We start from the raw sequence: 21232 nt of genomic DNA, 5'->3' as shown, positions 1-21232 counted from the left end.
TACAATGGTTACTGCATCTGACCCAAACCGTTCCAATGCGAATGTGCCGATCAGGCATTTTAAGTTTGAGGCCTTATTAATGTAAAAGGCACTGTGGCTTTGTTACAGCGGTGGAAGATGCTTAGGCGAATAAGGCACCAATGCTGTTACAAGTGCATTAAGCAATGCAAGGAGAGCGTTCTTGAACTTGTTATGAGCGTTTTTATTATGGTAGCAGCAACCGGTTTCTTTCGTAAGGTCGTATGTGACCGTTTAAGTCGTATACGCATTAAACCTATGACAAAGAGCCCATATGTGAAAGCAGCCTGGAGAATTTTTTCCGCGAAAATCTGGAGCGGTAGTCTATTTCCTGCGATGTATATTGAAAAGCGGTATCATGAATGAGGAGTGTTCCCACGTTGAATACCGATTTCGAGGCAGGTTCAACGTTAGCCAAAACAAAAAGTTTCTATTTTTGGCTTATACAGTGAGCTAAGCAGTGATTTAAGCGAACAATGGACACAGAATAATGTGCAGGAGCAAGGCTGAACGAAGTGCACAGCGCTGAACAAAACTTCAAGCCAACAGCTATGTGGGCACAATAGCTGGGAAAGCATTCGATGACATCCAAGCAGCTGTGCATAAGAGAATTTCTCTCGGTGAGGAATGTGAGGTCCTTGACTTAAGAATTGAATGAATGCGTTCTTCAAAAGCATTCTCTTGTTATATGAGATAAAAAAAAAGATGTATAGAAAAGAGATTGACGATTGACATAAATCAGTCTCTTCAGAGGTCCACACAACTAGTTTGAGCCATCCGAATAGACAGGGTGTGCCTTGAAACCAAAAATTAAAAAACACCATCAAGTCCGTACCACGGATTGGAGGCCACATTGCTCAGGGGAACTCGCACTGGTGGTGCGGGTTCATTGGCGTTCCTTGGCTGCAGCCAAAGGCATTGGAAAACCCGGGCACGTACTGCAGGACCCGATTGCAGTGGGAGTCCGCGTTTCCCTTCAAGCCGCCTTCGCATCTGTTGTGGCAAAGCGCCATGAAGAGAACCTGCTTAGTGCTGTACTGTTCCAGCCCTACGACGGCACTGTCGTAGGCGCTCATGCTCTCGTACGCGTCCATCAGGGCGCCCATGCCGAAAGCAGCAGCATCAAAAGCTGCACTACGGCTGGTACCAGCGAAAGAACCGTTGCGCAAGCAGTCGAAGAGAGCGTCGATTGCAGGCGCTGATTCCGGGTCACTGCGGTAGGCAGCTATCAGGAGCCTGCCTAGGGCGTGGCCAACTATCGCTCCGAGGCCACCATAGTTAAGGGCCGCAGACAGGTCGATGTCGAACGTCGGGTAGGAGAGCGCGTAAGGCAGGAGATAGAAGTCGTATTCGGCCCGCGACAGCACGTAGTAGTGAAGCACGGACACGGAGTGAAGCACGCCGCCAGCGTCTTCCGAGGTCAAGCCCCGCGCAGCCAGCAGCTGCCAGTTGCGTACGAGCGACGGTGTCATGTCCGGCAAATCATTATGTCCCGTCGTAGTGTCTTCGCGAGCGGAGAAACTGCGAAACAATACCTCCTGCGAAGTCCAGTTGACGACAACAGTGGCGTTGCTGCTGTAGTGCGCCCAGTTGGTCAGTCGCTTCCGGAATGCCTCGCGAACGGACAGCGCAGTCTCTCGAGCGTCGACGCTGTCGCCAATTTCCTGCATGGCAGCGATGTAGCTCGAAAATAGAGCCTGGGCATTCAGCACCATAGCGCGACTCATGCAGAAGGCACCGTGATAAATATGCGCCCTTTTCGAGCTTCTCCCGTAGTAGTTGGTCACCAGCTGCTCGTTAGCGTACAGAGCGGCCACCTGCACTGTGCACCACGACACCAGCAAGTGCAACGTCTCCTCGCCCAGTGTCTCCCACAGCGACAGCACTTCCTTCACGTAGTTGGGACGCGTGCTGGTAAGATTTAGGCCGCTGGGGAGCCGCACGTTCAGACTCGCGAGTGCGGAAATCCAGCGTTCCTCTGAGAGGCCGAACTCAGACGCGTTCACAAAGTCCATCACCAGGGGTGAAGCGCTGCCCTCTACTTTCAATGTATGATACCTCTTGATGAGTTTGTGCAGCGCGACAGCTTCGATAGCGACTATTTCTTCGTAGCTGACCGTTGTTGCCGCGCTGGCACTGTCTCCAAAGCTTTGCGCTAGCTCCTGAAAATACTCGTCTCGGGTCTTGTTCGTGCTGAATCCTCGGGTCTTGTCTATAACAAATGGAAACGATGCGCCGGGTCTAGCAAGGAGCACGTCTTCGCGCGGGTATCTCACGACAGAGAAGTCGAGCACTGTACCCCAGCCCAGCTTGAGGGAGCTGTAAAGGAGCGTGTGCGGGAGGTTGATTTCTGCCCGGCGTACCTCTGGCCAGGTGATGCCTGCTGCGGCCAGCGCTTCTTTGACGAGCGGCAGCTGGTTGCTCGTTCCTCTGAGTATGTCGTGACAGCTGAGGTAAAGCGACGCTGCTCGCTGCGCCTCGTTCTGACCCCGAATGGTATAGTTATTGCTCAGCACATCCGCCGACTCGGTCACTTTCCTGACTACGCTGGCGAAGTGAGACTCTCGCACGCTGTACAGGTGTTTCTCCTCCCAGCCGTGGCAGACGAAGCATGTAAAGCTCTGGCAAGGGTCCACGTCTGGGTTGATGGACTGCAGCAGGTGGCGGGAGTAGGCTTGGCATTCGTGCGTTGTGCACACGTTCTTCCTCGACGGCGTCTGAATCCAATACATTCGGACGAGCAGGAACGCGAAAAAGCATACTGCCAGCGCCGAGACAATGATGAGGGACTTCGGAGCGCCGAAGAATGGCTGTCGAGGTTCCTGGAACGACAAGTGTTTGTAAGCGGGATTAAAGGAAGCTGGTTTAATTACCAATTTAATCCGCAGCAGTTCGTTCCTCATGACTGTTGGTATCCTTGCGTGAAAGGGACGAGAGCAAATGAAGGAACACAAACGACGTAGGCGATTGGAAGGTGCGTACTCCATACTTGTTTTTTGGGTTCCTTCAGTTGCCATCATCGCTTTCGTGCAAGAATGCGTATGCATTCCTTTCACTTCTCCGATGATCAGATGTTGTGGAATAGAAACCCATGTTTAAAGTCGAATGTTCATAGCTCAGAGAAATAGAACATTGGTAACTGGAGAAGAGGTTGGGTAACTGGGAAGAACGCTAGTCTTTTGTGGGAGACGTAGTTTCAAGACCTCGCAGTGTTCTGCGTATGAGCAAAACTGAGGCCATCACTAACTGAACAATGAGCAGGTGCTAGTGCAATCCGGACGTCCCTTTAGGTTCAGGTTTGGTTTGGTTTGGTTTGGTTTATGGGGTTTAACGTCCCAAAGCGACTAAGGCTATGAGATACGCCGTAGTGAAGGGCTCCGGAAATTTCTTTAGGTTCAGATTCACTTTATACGGCATGTTTCAGTTAAGCTCAAAATGCCTTTCATGCTCTTCAGGTGACCCAAATTTACCAGACAAGCAGGTAAGAGGACTGGATCAGCACACGTTATGTCACCACGTGACCAATTGGTCAGGCAGTGGTCTTTCGTGTTGCTTACGAAATTCCGCATTGTAAGCATATCTGTGCGCTTACGCCCGTTATCTTAGCTCTGTATAACACTCACCTGGAGCTCGGCGTCATAATACACTCTCTTGACGCGAGTGGCGACGCGCTAAAACTTCGCCTCACATTTTTTTTTTACGGTCTATGCGTCATTTTCGCATGGGTGCTGCCATATTGAAGAAATGGCGCCATCTCACTGCCGATCCGGTCACAACCGCCATGGTGGCTTTGCGGCCGGCCGCAGCATCGTTTTGTTGAGCAAGAGCAGCCGTTACCTAAGCGGTGTTGCATACGTGCGGGAAATTTGGCGGCACAGTTGTCACCAAAGCGCAAGCATACATGTTCTTTGGATTCTAACATGAATCCCCACGTGTTTCTTGACTTAATGACTGAGCACGTGGGACTGACTGAACGGGAACACAGTGTTTGTACCTACCATATACGGAAGCCCTAAAGGCAAAGCATTCGCGAAAGGTAGTGCACTGCACTATTCTCAAAATACCAACTGGCAAGCATGTTCTCGCCGAAGGCTGATCTGGTATACTTACGAAATTCGCTAGAAGTGAACGAAAATGGTCTCTAAGCCTTATGAAGCATGAGCAGAACCCGCCGCTCCTCCGTCACCGAAGCTAGCGAGAGGGGAAAAGTCTCCTATCCTTTACCGCAGCTGCTTTCCTCCTCTCCCAACTGCTGCTTCTCCTCTCCCGAGGAGAAAGAAATTGTGTACATATGATAGAGACCCACATACAAGGGAGTACCAGCTTTGTGCAAAGTGCAGACCTCAAACGTCTCTCAGCACATGAATTTCGCTGCAGGCCATAGAGCAACGAAACTGACAATTGCAGAACCAAAATAAACGCGCGCTTTCTGCAGCAGGCATCAGGGCTACATATGTAAGATCGAGAAAGAGCATAGAGGGCGCTTTTTACAGGCGTTTTCACAGCGTCTTCTGTGGAACCAAAGAATCCTCTAACCGGATCAGAATAGCAGCCGCCTCTGCATGTCCTATAGCTGGGATCCCAAAATAACTTCAGTGCGGTGGAGAGTATGTTTTAGTCTCTATTTACGAGAGAAGCTCCGTGGGCGGACTGACACCACCTTATGAGTACTAGCAAATCGCCTACAGATGTGTGCAAGTTGTCGCAAGGACGTCGGTTGAGCGGAATCGCTACTGGGACGTATAGTATAATTTGTACCGGTATAGAAAGGGGAAGAACTCTATAAAGAAATAAGAATGGGCAGAGACCAGTCGGGAAGGAAAATTGCTAGGACGCGTTTAATACCAACCTTCCCTACACTTCGCCCTTCTTGCTATCAGAACCATTAACGCTTTCAGGAAGCAATGTGTGTGTTTAGCCGCTGTCATGATAACAGTTCCTAATGTTCGAAAACAAATGTAGAGCCCACTGTCGTCTATGTATTGACTCCAACGTCTGGCGACATTTTTTCCCCTGTTTTCTCGGGAAACTGCGGAACCAAGTGGGAAGGCAGAAGACTCACCACGACAGGCAGAAAGTGGCTTGCGGGTAGCTGCGATGATTGCCTGGTGGGTCGCCGAGAGTCACGCCGGTCAGAGTTTACCGCCGCCGTTGTGTTGAAGGTACTAACAGCGGTGGTCGAGAATAGTCCCGGAAAGACGCCAGAGTCCGCTCTGTCTTGTCGAGGCGCCCCAGTCGTGGTACTCCACTCGTGGGATGTCGCGGGTTCTCTGTCCTTCATTCGCTGGTCGTGCTGCACGAAACACGCGGCACTTTCACCCGCTACGAGTATTCGATGTTGGGTTCACTCTGTTACGCCGTACAGGTCTAATATTTTACTTTGTGATCGAAACAAACTGACGAGTCTTTGGCAGCGTTCCTGGAAATGCCCAAATTGCGATGCATTTGCCCAGAAAGTGCTGGAATATGATTTCTGAGTGCACAGCTGCACTCTAAGCATAACGGAGTAAAAAGGGAGCAATCTGTCCACTAGCGCACATGCTTTTATAAAACGGTGTGCGTCAGAGGACAGCTTACTCCCTTTTATAATCTCATATAGGCGTTATTCGTGTTTAAAGGGTACTATGAAAACTAAACATTTTGACAGATTTGCCTGTCTGGTTGGGTTTGAAGACATACATGTATAATATCAATAATGCATCTCCAACCCGAAACTTTAAATTTAATCCAAAGTTTCGGAGCCGGCTCGGTGCCTTCTTCAGGGGTGACTGGGGTCAGTAGCTAGCGTCTTCAAGTATGCATGGCGGGGAGCAGGAGGTCAAAAGAACGAAAGCTGTGATGCGAAAGGCACGGGGGAGGGGATTAAGGCTGTGAGTCACGGTGTCGGACTGTGGGTACTTTAGTGGAGCGGGCGAGGTTACTTTCAACCTCAATCTAGTTTCTGTGGGGGAGCTACTATGGCATGGAGTCGGCATGACGTTTACAGCGGCTTTTGTTCCGTTCACGGCGCTGGCTAAACAACTCAAAATAACTCACCGCGGCGAGCTGAGATTGACGCCTTCGAGGGGCGGCCGGCTTTTCTTCGGGCGGTGCGTTGTTGCTCCCTGCGACGTTGTTTGATGCCTGGCCCGGAGGTGCGGTAGATGAGGGCGTTCGGAATGCGAACGTGCGGTTACTGGGAGGCGCAGCCGGCTGTAGTCGATGGATTAAAAGTTATGAGGCGCAGTTACGCTATCACTAACCGATGTTGATACGTGTGTGAACACGAAAGTTGACCCACGTAATGGGAAATAAACGCTGAAAGCGCTATTGAATTGAATCGGGGTGCTTACTTGGACTGCAGTCCGGGATTCCGGGGCACCACTTTCGTTTGTTGTGGAAGGCGTATTCGTTGGAATTGCTTTGCCCACAGCGTCTGTCGATGGTTCTGCGTTAGATTATGAAGACAAATAATAGGTTGGGGCAACCGAAAAGGGAATAAAAATAATAAACCCCCGCCTGCACCACATACGTACAAGAGGCTTAACCCAATTACAAAATAAAAGAATAGGCCCGTGAGCAAATGGTCATTTTACCATCCGTAGGTGGAAAAGTAAAAAGAAAAGATAAAAGCTACTATAGCGACCCACAGCCGGGGGAGCGGGCCCGGGGAGACTCCCCTGATCTCCCCTGGGAAGTAGCGGAGAGGATGGGTAAAAAGGATGGGGTGAATGGTTATCAGGAGTGGGTTATGGAAATGTGGATGGGAATGGGGACAGCGAGGTTTTTGCTCTTATCCTTCATTGTCTCGACTCCATTTCTGTCCTGCCTGGCCAGGGCAGGGAGAGCATCGAGATTGCCCAGTGGTGCGGCCCCGCTCACGGGATGCCCGACCACCCACCATACGCAGCGGGCTCCGACCGCCGGAGACAGGAAAACCGAACACGGGGTCAGCAGCTACCTGGGGCCGCTCCACGACCCTAGGCGGCTTTTCCACCCAGCCGGCTACTTACCGTCAAGTGCTTTTCGCGGTTTTTCAGACAGCGAAAGTATGTGTGATGTGATCCAGCCAGTAGAGGCTTAAGTCGTCAGCCTAACGGCCCTCCGGCCCTCGGCATCATGACCTAACACGTCCGGGGGGACAGATCTGTGCTGCCAATCAACCAACCAACCATGTACTTATTTTCTCCCCTATCTTGCTCTTCTCCTACTGAGGAGGGAGTGTTCATGGCCGGGCGACTGGGCCACAAACCACGAACGTGGGTTGGGGTGAGATGGCCCGGGCCTACTCCACCGGTACTCCACAACACCAACGTTTTTTGCCAGACGGAATCGAGGTCGTACTACGCCCCCATCCCCCGGCGTCCCGCAACGGCCATTACAGCCCTGCGGCGGGCCGTGAGGCCGCTTCCCCGAGGCGCCGTTTCAGAGCCCCCGCGCGGACCTGGTTTCTCCCTAACCAGAAACCGACGCGTCGGTAGCCAGACTTGCACGCGCCCGCGTGCGGAGGGAGATAGCATGTATTTGAAACCTTTTGATGTTTTGACATACCTTCCGTGCCGGATTTCGTGGCTCCAACCTGAGTATAAACCCAGGCCTGCCTCCGCTCAGGCAGCGGACCTCACGCGCGCGACTGGCCCTCAGAGTCGCCTGGGAGTCGCTGCCACTCCCATGGGGTTTTGCATCCCCTGAGGATGGGTCCCCGCCGTCCCATCCCCACTGCTGGCGTCGCACCGGAACACAGCCTAGTAGCCGAAACTACACCGGCCTGTATCCGGTGGCGGGGGGCACGAGCAGGCCGCAGAGTCAGATTTCCCCTCCAGATTATGGAGACAAAAGTTAGAGTGGGCGATTAAAAGGAATGAAAAATAATAGCGCCCCGCCCGCACCGCTAAAAGCACAACGGGCAGATTATGGAGACAGATATTAGTGTGGGCTTAAAAATAAATAAGAAAAAAGTGCCCTGCCCGCACCGTCTTACGACACAACGGGCTCAAAGATTATGGAGACAGTAAGAATGACTAATATGTACGATTATGCCCTCTCAGACGCGTGAAGCCATGCGCTCGACACGAGACTGCATTTTCCGTCATCGCCTTCCCAAAACTGAATAGTTGCAAGGTATTGTTTTAAATTCTGAGCCTTTCTGCAGAGGTCCACACCGTGATTTTTTTTGTTGGATTTACTTCAGTATATGCGTTCAAGGAACGGGAAGAGGTACTTCTGTAGTATTTTGCTGTTTTGTGGTAGTTTTTACATTCATCTCACCGAAGCATTTCAGGTTTTCTTAGTGTACGAGTGTACAGCAAATGGACAAAAGTTCTTGGGACACGGATTCGCGGGAAAACATTTATTTCTGCCTTAGCAGCAAAGTAGGTGAATGAAAAGCATAGATGAATCGGCAGACATGTGTATGCCATCCGTTGGCACAAATACCAGCGTACTAGCTAGCAAGCCACCAATGAATTATTTTTTTGTTTTGTGAGTCTGCATCCTGAAAACTGTAGTCCACGACTGTACGTCCAGTGAAAATCCAAACGCCAGCCAAAATATTTTGCAAGACCCTCATTAGTGCGGACAAACCAGTCTGAAGGAGTGCACTGCTCCTAGCTATGAAGGAGTCCTCACGCGGGAAATACTTGAAACCCAGTAAACAACGCCAACAGCACTAGGTTTCTGCGGCGATCAGCGGCTTAAGCGTACAAAGCGCCCTCCCCCCCCCCCTCCAAAAAAAACAACAAACAAACAAAACAACAAGAAAAAAAAACGTAAGCATATGTTACTAAATATTACTAAGCATCTGCACTTTGGTAACAGTGAAACAAAGTTCTTCAGCATCTGACGTGTTCGCAAGTGTCAAGTGAAACACACTAATCCTTTCAGCCACTCAGCTACAGCACTGGATTCTCAAGTTATACGGAGAACTTGTTGAGCAGGGCTTCTTCAAGGAATATCTTCTTTCGCTCTACAATGCTTGTGATTGCACATACGAGATGTTAGGCGCTTTTTAAAACTGCGGAACCAACGGCAGTTCTAGCGTCAGATACAAATAATCTAGAACATAATTCCTCTTGTTTCGTACGCACAGTGGTGTGCCCGCTGACGTAAGCCTCGCTCTCAGCTGCAGCCCAATGGTTAATCAGGTCACCGCGAATAGCAGAACGATGAGTGAAAGGCAGGCGCTCACGGGATTCGGGCTTCGGAACTGCGACCGAGGATTTGCGGCGGTCGGCGGTGGCCGGCGCCACAGCGTCACGTTTCCCCTTTATCCCGGGTCCCTTGGCTCGAGAGCTCTTCCTGTTTTTTGAGCTCGTCTTGGCAGCCACCGGATTTGGGGACTTCGAGCTAGGGTGGTCCATGACGTCCAGGAGACCTTCAGTAACGAAGCAGGGGCTGCAAACGGAACGATGGGGGAACGTCTGTACGAGCTTCTTCTTTCTTACTCCTCGCGGGCGCACGTGCACACGTGCTTAAGCTTCGTCGCTGCTTCGCACAAACTTCATCATCATCATCATCACCACCATCACCAGCCTGATTACACCCAGTTCTCATCTCATCTCATCCCCCTATTTGCTTTCCCTTGGAGGCCAGTCTACCCTTAATGACCAGCGGTTACCTTACCTTCGCATTACTAGCCCTGCCCGAGCGCATTTCTTCCCATTGATCTCGACTAGGATGTCATTATCCAGCGCTTGTTCTCTCACCCCATCTACACGCTACCGGTCTCTTAACCTTATACCTATTATTTTTTTTTCTTTCCACAGCTCGCTGCATTGTCCTTAACTCAAGCTGAACCCACTTCGTTAGCCTACTCATTTCTGCCCTATGGGTGAGTACCGGCAAGATACAGCGGCTGTATACTTTTTGTTTAGGGGTATTGGCAATCTTACATTCACTATCTGAGAGAAGCTGTCATATGCGCTGCACACTATTCTGATTCTTTTAGTTATTTCTCTCTCATGATACGGACCAGTGGTGACTGCATGCCCTAAGTACTTGGTACGCCTCAAACAACAAAGTGACAAAGGAGCACGCACGCACCGCCTAAAGTGAGCAAGAAAGATTTCATTCGCGAACCTAGGCGTTCGTCATATCTGTGGTTGAATCTGTGGGCAGATATTTATTATTCCCAGATAGGGTTAGAAGAAGAAGACAGAGTACTATCCGGGTGGGCTTGAAAATCAGCCCATACCCTATTACTACTCCTTTTCCTCTAAAACTGCTAATCATTCAAACAGTTCACCGCCTGTGTCTTGGCCACTCCCCCGTAGTGGCTATGTGCCATTCTACTTGAGACCAACCAACCAACCAAACGGAAGATGAAGGAGAGGAAGCGTAGCAGATGACGAAGAGGAAGATAGCCTGAATCTATCGATCATTTTTGGCGCCATTGTCGTCGTTTCACCTCTTTGAGAAGAAGACTGCTGGAGTTGCCCTTACAGCAACTTGGCCTTAGTTTGAGCAGCCCACACTTGCTATCATTTGGTGCCACCACGCTTGGGTTCAGCCACAGGTCTGTTTGTGACGCTGTTCAAAATTTCTTGCTGTAATCTCCTTGCTAAAGCTTTCAGTATTTTCTTTTTATGCGTCATTATTTTTCGAATTATTCTCTTTTTTCTCTCTTTCACTCTCTCTCCAATCCAAACTCCTTTAAATATATATATATATATATATATATATATATATATATATATATATATATGTATATATATATATATATATATATATATATATATATATATATATATATATATATTGAAAAGGAGCCATCCTGGCGTCTTAAGGGGAAGGAAGAACAGAGGGGTCGTAGTACGGCTTCAGTCGGTCGACGTGGACGGTTTCGTGGCCACGGCGACGCAAGTCCGCAGCGGGTGCAACAGGCTCAACAATATAATTGACCGGAGGTGTTTGCTTGAGAACCCGGTAGGGACCATGATAGCGATGCAGCAGTTTCCGCGAAAGGCCGGGAGTTGTGGGAGGCACCCAGAGCCACACAAGGGAGTCGGCAGGGTAGGAGGTAGAGGCCGCGGAAGTGTCGCGGTCATGTTTTTGCTGCCACTGGGTCTGCGTGGTAAACGAGCGAGCAAGCTGGCGGCATTCTTCGGCGTACCTGGCAGCGTCGGAGAGTGGCGTGGACTCGGAAATGTCGGGTCGGTAGCGAAGAAGAGTATCCATCGTGCAGGGGGGCTCGCGGCCGTACAGAAGAAAGAAGGGAGAGAATCCAGTGGTGGTTTGTGTCGCAGTGTTATATGCGTAGGTGACGAAGGGAAGAACTTGGTCCCAGTTGGAGTGGTTGGCGTCGACGCACATGGACAGCATGTCACTGAGGGTTCGGTTGAAACGCTCGGTCAGGCCGTTGGTCTGAGGGTGGTAAGACGAAGCGGTTCGATGGATAATGCGGCATTCCGTGAGGAGGGCCTCAAGAGCGTCAGAAAGGAATACGCGTCCACGGTCGCTGAGCAGTTCTTGAGGAGCACCATGGCGAAGAATCAGGTTCTTTAAAAGAAAGGAAGCCACGTCGCGGGCGGAGGCAGATGGTAATGGAGACATTTCAGCATAACGTGTGAGATGATCCACGGCCACGATAATCCAGCGGTGACCAGCGGGAGTGGGAGGGAGGGGGCCGTGGAGGTCTATGCCAACGCGGTCAAACGGGCGGGCAGGGCAGGGTAACGGTTGCAGTGGAGCAGGCGAGGTGTGAGGCGGACATTTACGCCGTTGACAGGATGGGCAAGATCGCACAAAGTGGCGAACAAAGCGGTACATGCCACGCCAGTAGAATCGAAGACGCAGACGCGTGTAGGTTTTCAACACGCCGCCGTGGGCACACTGTGGGTCCGCATGAAAAGCGGCGCAAATGTCGGTGCGTAGATGGCGGGGAATCACTAGGAGCCATTTCCGTCCGTCGAACAGGTAATTGCGACGGTAGAGGAGACCGTCCCGAATAGAAAAGTGACGGGCTTGACGTAAGAGAGAACGGGACGAATTATCAGTCGTAGGACTCGAAAGGAAGTTAATAAGACTGGCGATCCAAGGGTCTTTCTGCTGCTCGGTTGACATGTCGGCAGTGGCAAGCGAGGACAAGTCGTAAGCAGACACAGGAGCAGGCGATGAAGCACTAGGTAGCGGCGAGCGGGAAAGAGCGTCCGCGTCATTATGCTTGAGGCCGGAGCGGTAAATGACATGAATGTCATACTCCTGCAATCGCAGAGCCCAGCGAGCTAGGCGGCCTGACGGGTCTTTGAGAGAGGCCAGCCAGCACAGTGCATGGTGGTCGGTTACTATACAGAACGGGCGACCGTAGACATAGGGACGAAATTTTCCAATGGCCCAAATGATGGCCAAACATTCTCGTTCGGTAACAGAATAGTTGGCCTCCGCTTTGCTCAAGGTCCGACTGGCGTAGGAGACCACATATTCACGGAAGCCAGGTTTGCGTTGGGTGAGAACGGCACCCAGTCCAATACCGCTGGCGTCAGTGTGGATCTCAGTAGGCGCAGTCGGGTCAAAGTGGCGCAGGATAGGAGGCGAAACCAAAAGGCGGCGCAAGGTGTCGAAGGCGTCATCGCAAGCAGGCGTCCAAGCGGAGAGGTTGGAGCTGCCTGCGAGTAGCTGGGTCAGAGGAGCGATGATCGAGGCGAAATTGAAGATGAAGCGACGGAAGTACGAGCAAAGGCCAACGAAGCTACGGATCTGCTTCAGTGAGGTGGGCTTCGGAAATTCGGCAACTGCACGAAGTTTGGCGGGGTCCGGAAGAATGCCGTCTTTAGAGACTACATGTCCTAAAATGGTGAGTTGTCGGGCAGCAAAGCGGTACTTTTTCAAATTCATCTGGAGCCCAGCGTCAGTAAGACAAGTCAGAACGCGCTCCAGGCGGATGAGATGAGAAGAAAAGTCCGCAGAAAAGACGACGATGTCATCGAGATAGCAAAGACAACTCTCCCACTTGAGTCCACTAAGGACGGTGTCCATCAGGCGTTCGAAAGTTGCCGGGGCGTTGCAAAGGCCAAACGGCATGACGTTGAACTCATATAAGCCGTCAGGTGTTATGAAGGCAGTTTTTGAGCGATCAGTGTCAGCCATAGGCACCTGCCAGTAACCTGACCTCAAATCCAGCGAGGAGAAATACTCAGCTCCTTGCAAGCAGTCCAGGGCGTCATCGATTCGTGGCAGGGGATAGACGTCCTTGCGTGTGATGTTGTTGAGCCGGCGGTAATCAACACAGAACCTGATGGAACCATCTTTCTTTTTTACCAACACAACAGGAGACGCCCAGGGACTGTGAGAGGGCTGTATGACACCCCGACGGAGCATGTCGTCCACGTGATCAGAAATGACGCGGCGCTCAGAAGCCGAGACACGATAGGGGCGCTGGCGAAGAGGGGCGTGTGTACCGGTGTCGATGGTGTGCGCAACGACAGACGTACGGCCCAAGGCAGTCTGAGGAAGATCGAAAGAAGACCTGAAGCGCTGGAGGAGGGCGACGAGTTGATCACGTAGCGCGGGTGGAAGGTCAGCGTCAATGGCACGGCGGAAGACGTCGGAGGGCGGTGGATCATTCTTAATATCACAGGAGCTGAGCACATCGACATCGAAGGAAGCGGTGGTATCAAGAATAGGGTAGGGAAGGCAGGAATCAAGTTCTTCAATACGCCCGAGGCATTCACCTCGGAGCACTGCTGACGGGCACGAAGATGGGTTCGAGACGTAAATTGCACTTTGTCCATGGTCGATCGTCAGAACAGCAAAGGGAAGCAGGAGGCAGGGATGGCGGGAAGCGGTTTCGGAAGGCGTGAAGAAAACAGTTGAATGAGTGACGCCGGCACAGGAGAGGGGTACGAGGGCAGCAGAAAACGGAGGAATGTCGGTATCAGTCGCGACCACAAGTTTGGCAGACTGCGTAGGTACGTCGCAAAAGGGAGCGTCACACAGCGGAGAAAAGGCGATTTCAGCTCGAGCGCAGTCAATAACGGCACGATGGGTCGAAAGGAAGTCACATCCCAGGATGATGTCGTGTGAGCAGTGAGACAGCACAATAAACTCGATGGTGTACAAAACATCTTGAATGAGGACACGGGCCCTACATGCGGCTGAGGGATGAATGCGCTGTGATGAGGCGGTGCGAAGCGAAAAGTCAGAAAGTGGGGTAGTCACTTTGCGGAGTCGGCGGCAGAGAGCTTCACTTATAACAGATACTGCAGCGCCCGTGTCGACGAGGGCGAGAACCTTGGCACCTTCCACGAACACTACGATTACATTAGCGGGACGACTCGGAGGACTTGAGGAGTTCGAAACAAGCGCAGTTCTTGCCCCCGGAACTGCGGCTGTTAGTTTCCCTCAAGTGCGGAGCTATAGAATGTCGCAGCATCGGAGAAGGGGAACGGCGTCGAGGGGAAGGCGATCGGCGAGTGGTGTATATTTGGCGATCAGGGGAAACAAAGGGGGGACCAGGTGGACTTCTCGGCGAGGATAGTTCGGCATCGTACGGGTAGGAGCGCAGATCAGGTCGAGAAGGCGGAAGGCGCTGGCGGCAAAGCCGCGCGACATGGCCGGGCCGACCACAGGCGTAACAGATGGGTCGGTTGTCCGCAGTACGCCAGGGATTCGTAGGATGTGGGCGAACTCTTGAGAACGGAGCTTGAGACGGGGGCTCAGACGGCGGCGGCGGACGGAAAGAACTTGGCACTTGGCACACTACAATATATATATTATTATTATTATTATTATTATTATTATTATTATTATTATTATTATTATTATTATTATTATTTGCTTTTTCTTTAATTTTTATTTTTTCATCCTCTCCGTGCCCTTATTGTGGTAGACTCCCCCGGTGTTCCTCTCCCGTGTGCTTTCCTTCTGCCTTTACTACGTACAGGTGAATACCAACCTTTACCTCCCGATTCTTGGCCGATCCCCCAGAGTGGGTATGTGCCATTCTGTCATAGGCTACAACAACAACAACATTTTGCCATTGCAAAGTGACAAAGGAGCACGCACGCACGCACGCACGCACGCACGCACGCACGCACGCACGCACGCACGCACGCACGCACGCACGCACGCACGCACGCACGCACGCACCGCCTAAAGTGAGCAAGAAAGATTCCATTGGCGAACCTAGGCGTTCGCGATATCTGTGGTTGAAGATATTTATTGTTCCCCCGCAGTGGGTACGCGCCATTATTTAGAGGACGATCCTTCTTTCTCCGCAGCGGCTGTCATTAGAGACTCCTTTTCTTTGTGCTCGTCCCTTGTTTCAGCTACGGATTCTCCAATCCTAAACACCTTCTTATCATTACTTCCTCCACATTTGAGCCTTTTACATATGATATGGGTACCAGGTCATAGCAATGTGACATTCAATGAAGTGGCTGATAGCCTGGCAAAAGCGTCCCTCAATGGCCCCGTGCTACCTATCCTCCCGGCTACAGCGTACATCACAGCAGCGAGGTTTCGGAGAAGTATTTGGATAGGCATGACATCTGGATCAATTTTAAGATCTGATGATTTCATGCGTCTTCAATATTCGTAGCCGCCGCGGTGGCTCAGTGGCTATGGTGCTCGGCTGCTGTCCCGAAAGACGCGGGTTCGATCCCGGCTGCGGCGGCTGAATTTCTTTGGAGGAGAAATTCTAGAGGCCCGTGTACTGTGCGATGTCAGTGCACGTTAAAGAACCCCAGGTGGTCGAAATTTCCGGAGCCCTCCACTACGGCGTCTCTCATAGCCTCAGTCGCTTTGGGACGTTAAACCCCAATAAACCAAACCATCAATATTCGTGGAGCAGGAAATCATGCCATTCACGACAGCTTGAAGTCTCTCTAACTAGGCTACGCTGCCGGATCCCCCCCTTAAATTTTTATTTGCACAGGTCTGGTTTGGCGCTTACTCCCGTCTGCGTATTCTGTGGTGAACAAGAATCAATAGACCTTTTTTTGTTGTTTTGTCGACGCTTCACCATGATGAGACGACGATTTTTAGAGCAACCACTGCAACAGCTCGGCCTTAGTTTGAGCAGCACGATCATATTGTCATTTGGTGCCACAATTCTTGGTTACAGCCACAGGTCTGTTTTTACCGCGATTCAAAATTTTTTACTGGAATCTAATCGGTTACCTTGCTAATATATTTTCTTCTCATCATTGCAATTTTTTTTTCTGTTACTATTATTATTATTTTTATTTATTTATTTTTCAAGTCCCTCTGCTACAGATCTTGCAGAGTCCACCTCCTGCATTATGCATTTTCCGTTTCTTTTTGGTCTTTCTGCCTTCTGTTGACTTTTCTCTACCCCAGCATTCTGGTATTTCTATTTATTACTTAAGTAATTTATTTATTTTCCCAAGAAAACTAAACAAAAAAACATCACAAAAACCCTCTATGCACCCCTCTTCTTGGCCGATCCCCCTGTGCGGGTATGCGCCATTCTAGAAGGTGAACAACAACAACAACAGCAACAACCACAACAACAACAAGCCTGAGGACATCATCGTCATCCTTTTAATGCGCGGCACTCATATTCAACATTTTCTTGGCCTAAAAATTTCTCTCCACCGCCTCTTTGTATGAGCATTCCGCCGTAGCTGTCATTTTTTGCTACCATATTTGCGTACAGGCGCAGGTCTGTCTGTGCAGTGGTTCAGAATTTATTACTGGAATCTCATAAACGGCCTTGCTATATTTTACAACGTTACCCTCCATCTTTCTACACTTACTTTTTTTCAATCCATGCCTTCCTTAAATTAGAGCCTGACGCAGTTGCTCTTCCGCTCGCGTTATCATCTGCATTTTTTGTTTTTCTATTTTGTTTCTGTTTTTTTTCTTTTCATATGGCGGCTTAAATGTGTAGGTGAATAGATCGCTGTGCCTCTTGATTCTCGACCGATCCACCAGTGCAGGTATGTGCCATTCGATGTTAGGACAACAACAACAATGCATCTGCTTCCATGGGGGCTTTCGTCAGAACACAAAGATCATCACCACATAAACTACGAGAGCATGTGCCCGTTCAGAGGAGGCCAAACAGAACAACACGGTTTTCATGGGAGCTGCTGCTCCGACATACATATGCATCTTTATTAATGCAGGAGAGCAGTCTACATTTGTGGTGGTGTGTGGTTGCAGAAAATGTGCGTTAGCACTCGGAGACTCTAGCGTGGTCCCATTTATTGTTCCGAGGAGAGGGGTGGGGGGCTGCGAACACATAGAAGGCACTGAGCTGCTCCGTTAGTCAATCTCACCAAGCATTCGCTGACAGAACTGCTTCAACACGACAGAGTTAAAGGCCGCGTTCTCCATTAAATGCGGTATGGGAGTGTTGAGCGAAAAATCGTGGGCATGGCTCTGGCAAATGGTCCCCACGATGCAACCTAGGTGGCAGGTGGGCCACCTAGGTCACGTGACCTCGCGCCTTCATCACAGCCTACCTACCGGATAGTGAGAAAAGTGCCTCTCACCGTGGCAGGTAGCAGTTAAATTAATGATTGGTCGCTAGGTAAGAGCAACATGGACCGCACAAAGCCCCCCGCTGGAAGTGCCTGCCATCGCAGGGTAGTGGCCAATCGCTTAACCACTGCACCACTGCGCCAGGAGGGCTATGAGGACTCCCAGCTATCTATGAATGTAAAACAGAGAACGACCTTCTGCTATATGAGAATTAACGTTTTACGCTATCGCACCATACCCTTGATTCGTAGCTTAAGTGTCCCCTCCATTTTTTTTTTTTAGTTGAATAGCACTTTTACTCGGGAATCTATGCGCTGCTGTCGTACGTAAGCGAGACCTTTTTTTGCATCTATTGCGTTCATTATCAATCGCTAAAGTAGTGCTAGTAGTGTAACTGAGGATGCTTGGTTGTGCACATACTTTCTGATTACACTTTACTAAGCAGCGACACAACACAGAAAGGGGCGCACACAAAATCAGCATGAACATAGTCTGTATGCACCTTTTAGCATTGTCTCTCTTTTGAACAGCACCTAGTAATCGAGTATCCTTGGTGTAAAAACGAACTGCACTTATTTTGTCGACTTATTCTGTTGAAGCAGGCAAAAAGTTTCGCGTACCAAGCGAAAGCTGGCGCTCCAGTTGAACGCAAGACGTATCCTCCTCAAGACAGAGTAAATGTTGCCACACTGCTGCACCTGCTAAGTAAGCAAGGAGAGCGCCTTCATGCGATTAACGGAGCAGTATAACTTCAAGGGGTATGGTGTAATGCTGTACCGTTACGCCGGAAAGACAGATGCACAGTTATAGGGAGAAGGAAAGGCTGGCTCCAATATGTGCGAAAGCATCCAAGAGTCTTTAATTATAATTGCACTGCATTCTAAACAGAAAGGACTACAAAGGGAGAAAGCTGTCTTCTTGCTGACTCCCTTGTATGGAAGGGATTGCATCGGAGGACATGCCCCTATTTTAACTGTCTCGCAAGGGAACAGCAATTCACAATTGGTAGCGAGGGGCTGGAAGTGGTAAGAGAATACGTCTACTTAGAGCAGGTAGTCGCCGCTGATCCGGATCACGAGAGGGAAATAACTAGAAGTATAAGAATGGGGTGGAGCGCATATTTTAGGTTCTCTAAGATCATGAATGGCAGTTTATCAATATCACTCAAGAGAAAAGTATACAACAGCTGTATCTTACCGGTACTCACCTATGGGGCAGAAACGTGAAGGCTAACGAAAATGGCTTAGCTTAAGTAAAGGAGAGCGCAGCGAGTTATAGAAAGAAAAATGATAGGTAGAACGTAAAGAGACCGGAAGCGTGCAGAGTGGGTAGGGGAACAACCTTGGGTTACTAAAATTCTAGTCGAAATCAGGAGGAAGAAATGGGCTTGGACAGCGCATGTAATGCGAAGGCCAGATAACCACTAGTCCTTAAGAGTAACAGAGTGGATTCCAATAGAAGACAAGCGTAGCAGGGGGCGGAAGAAAGTTAGGTGGACGGGTGAGATCAAGAAGTTTGCGAGGATACAGTGGCCGCAGCTGGCAAAGGACAGGGTTCATTGGAGAGACAATGGAGACGCCTTTGCCCTGCGCTGGGGGCAGTCAGGCTGTTGACGATGGGTATGAGACGAATTCTTGTTTAGAATGTGAGGACGGCTAGATGCAGCCGGTCTTAGCAAAAGTCGATTCTATGGCTCTTTCTCGGGATGCTGATATTTGTTCGGCAGCAAAAGAGGCATTTATGCTCTAAAATATTTTTTTTACAAATCCCCCCCCCCCCCCCCCCCACACACACACACACACCCCACAAACACACATACCGATGCCAGCAAAGAGCCAGGCGCAGACCAGCCGCGGATGCACACGACACCTCGGGGCCATCTACGCATGCGCATTGGCAGTTTGTGTCCAGGGCAAGCGTTGACGGTGGATAGTATATAATATGCTAAAACTTCTTTATGCCCTGGACATGGCGAGAGAGGAACACTGAGGAAACAGGCTTCAGTGTAGGTTGCGTTGGTAAAGGCCCAAACATCATTCCATGTGAGACGAGCCAGAAGATACAGGCGTGAGTCCTCTCAATAGACAGTTTTTTCTTACTTCGAAAAATGCAAAATTTCAAATAGGTAAATGGCTGTTCACCTTATTTGCCAGCAGAGAGTGTGCCTCATTTAGTTTATCAGACGGCTGGCGCTATTAAATTCTCCTTTTAAAAATGTCGTTACCGCCGAGTTATGTCTTATGTCGCCATTGTCGGGATCGCTTCGTGGCTTGTGCTAACCATTTCCAGCATCTCAGTGATATGAGAGAATACGTACGCCTGCTGTTTAAAGAATTATGGTTGGTTTTTCTTTTCTTTCCCGCTTAGGCAACATAGCTCCATCTTTTTCTGCCCTCTATTCAGAATGAGGATCAGATTCAGCTTTATTGTCATACAATATAGAGGACAACATAGACCAAACTATACAGAAGGAAGCCCCGTAGCCAAAGAGTGTACAAAAGTACCCCGAACGATCCAGGCTTACGAAGTGGGATATATCAACCGACCGGCAGGACTACCCTGTGAGAGGCAGTGGCTGTGTGCCTTGCAAAGCCCAACCCACTGGTCATTTAAAGGCACTTCGTGGGGCCCTTTATGGTTTGTAGCCGTGGAATACATATCTCAGCTGATCTGTTATCCCTGAGGACGAGAAGTTGGAGCACCGCTCTTGCAGCATAAATTTCCTGATGAATCGTGCCAGCTCAGGTTTCTCTTCTTCCGTCAGGTTAGTATAGACGGCGTTACCGACCGTGAACAAGCCTGAAAACAGAAATGGCACTCTCTTAGAAACTGACACTCAAAGTCGCGCTCTTTTATCTAAAAAAAAGCAAGAAACAGATGGACGTGATGGACAAAGACGTGACAAAGTTTAATTTCTTCTCGTCAGTTGTACGAAATCAATTTCCGTACGAGTAAAAAGTTTCCCGGTCAAGTTCTGGCGTGCCGAATAAATTGAACGATTAACTGGCGGCACATGTTTGGAAGGGTGCGGAACGAGAACATCACCGGGCAAGAGGAATAGAAGTGAAAAACAGTGAAACTTAACTGTCTCAAATATATTAAGGAGAAGTGAAGTGTTCTTGTTTGGCAAGTATCCTGGTGTGCGTGCAAACGTTTAAAAAAATATGCGTCTGAATGTGCTTTCCAAGAACAAAAATAAATAAGTGCACGAATTCACAGGAGTGTAAACACAGTAATTTTGAGTGTGAATGCGCACTAATATGATATGTGTGCTTTTGTTTCTGTGTGTTTATCGAACTTAATAAGATTAAATAAAATGATCTCAAATTGGGATTTGCCAACATACACACTAATTGAAAATATTATCAGATAGCATTTTTTTTTATTCGTGAAGTCTGCCTTGAGGCATAAGTTGAGAAAAGGGGGAGTGGAATGCAGGTTACAGAAAGTTAAAAGAAGGAGTGTAGACCAGTTTCGGCGAGGTACTCGCATAGGCTGCTGGTGAAGTGATTGTCCATAGTCCAATTCACATAGTCCCCGTCGCGGTTCCACCACAGGCCGACCTCCCTGAGGAGCCGTTTTCTAATAGGGGCCGTCGCTGGGCAAGTCCACAACAGGTGCCGCACATCACAAATGTCCGGTGCAGCGCCGCAGTGAGGGCACCTGTCAGTTGCTGGCAGATATTTATCACCCCACCGATAACGGACAGATGGGGTCAGGGCCAACGTTTTTAGATCTAAAAACGTTGGTCAGGGCCGCCCCTGCCCGAATCCGGCGCACTGATACCTCC

At 49.8% G+C, this 21232-nt stretch overlaps 2 protein-coding genes across 2 annotated transcripts in view; both read right to left on the bottom strand.

The window, feature by feature from the left end:
- Positions 1 to 875: 875 nt before the first annotated feature.
- LOC149340303 (endothelin-converting enzyme 1-like) overlaps positions 876 to 21232 on the bottom strand; it is a 37492-nt gene continuing 17135 nt past the window's right edge. Inside the window, exons 3-6 of the mRNA XM_089551102.1 lie at positions 6351 to 6445; positions 6055 to 6210; positions 5081 to 5311; positions 876 to 2840 (exon numbers count right to left, since the gene is read on the bottom strand). Of these exons, the coding sequence (XP_089407228.1) occupies positions 876 to 2840; positions 5081 to 5299 (2184 nt within the window). The 5' untranslated portion in view covers positions 5300 to 5311; positions 6055 to 6210; positions 6351 to 6445. The remainder of the gene's footprint in view (positions 2841 to 5080; positions 5312 to 6054; positions 6211 to 6350; positions 6446 to 21232) is intronic.
- LOC149340302 (juvenile hormone acid O-methyltransferase-like) overlaps positions 19958 to 21232 on the bottom strand; it is a 71353-nt gene continuing 70078 nt past the window's right edge. The window contains exon 4 of the mRNA XM_089549048.1: positions 19958 to 20241. Coding sequence (XP_089405174.1) covers positions 20075 to 20241 — 167 coding nt within the window. The 3' untranslated portion in view covers positions 19958 to 20074. The remainder of the gene's footprint in view (positions 20242 to 21232) is intronic.

This window comes from Amblyomma mixtum, chromosome 6 (genome assembly GCF_055824585.1).
Source record: "Amblyomma mixtum isolate Tamu chromosome 6, ASM5582458v1, whole genome shotgun sequence".
Taxonomy (NCBI): domain Eukaryota; kingdom Metazoa; phylum Arthropoda; class Arachnida; order Ixodida; family Ixodidae; genus Amblyomma; species Amblyomma mixtum.
The sequence above is the reverse complement of the archived record's forward strand: the minus strand, read 5'-3'. Positions and strand labels throughout refer to the sequence as shown.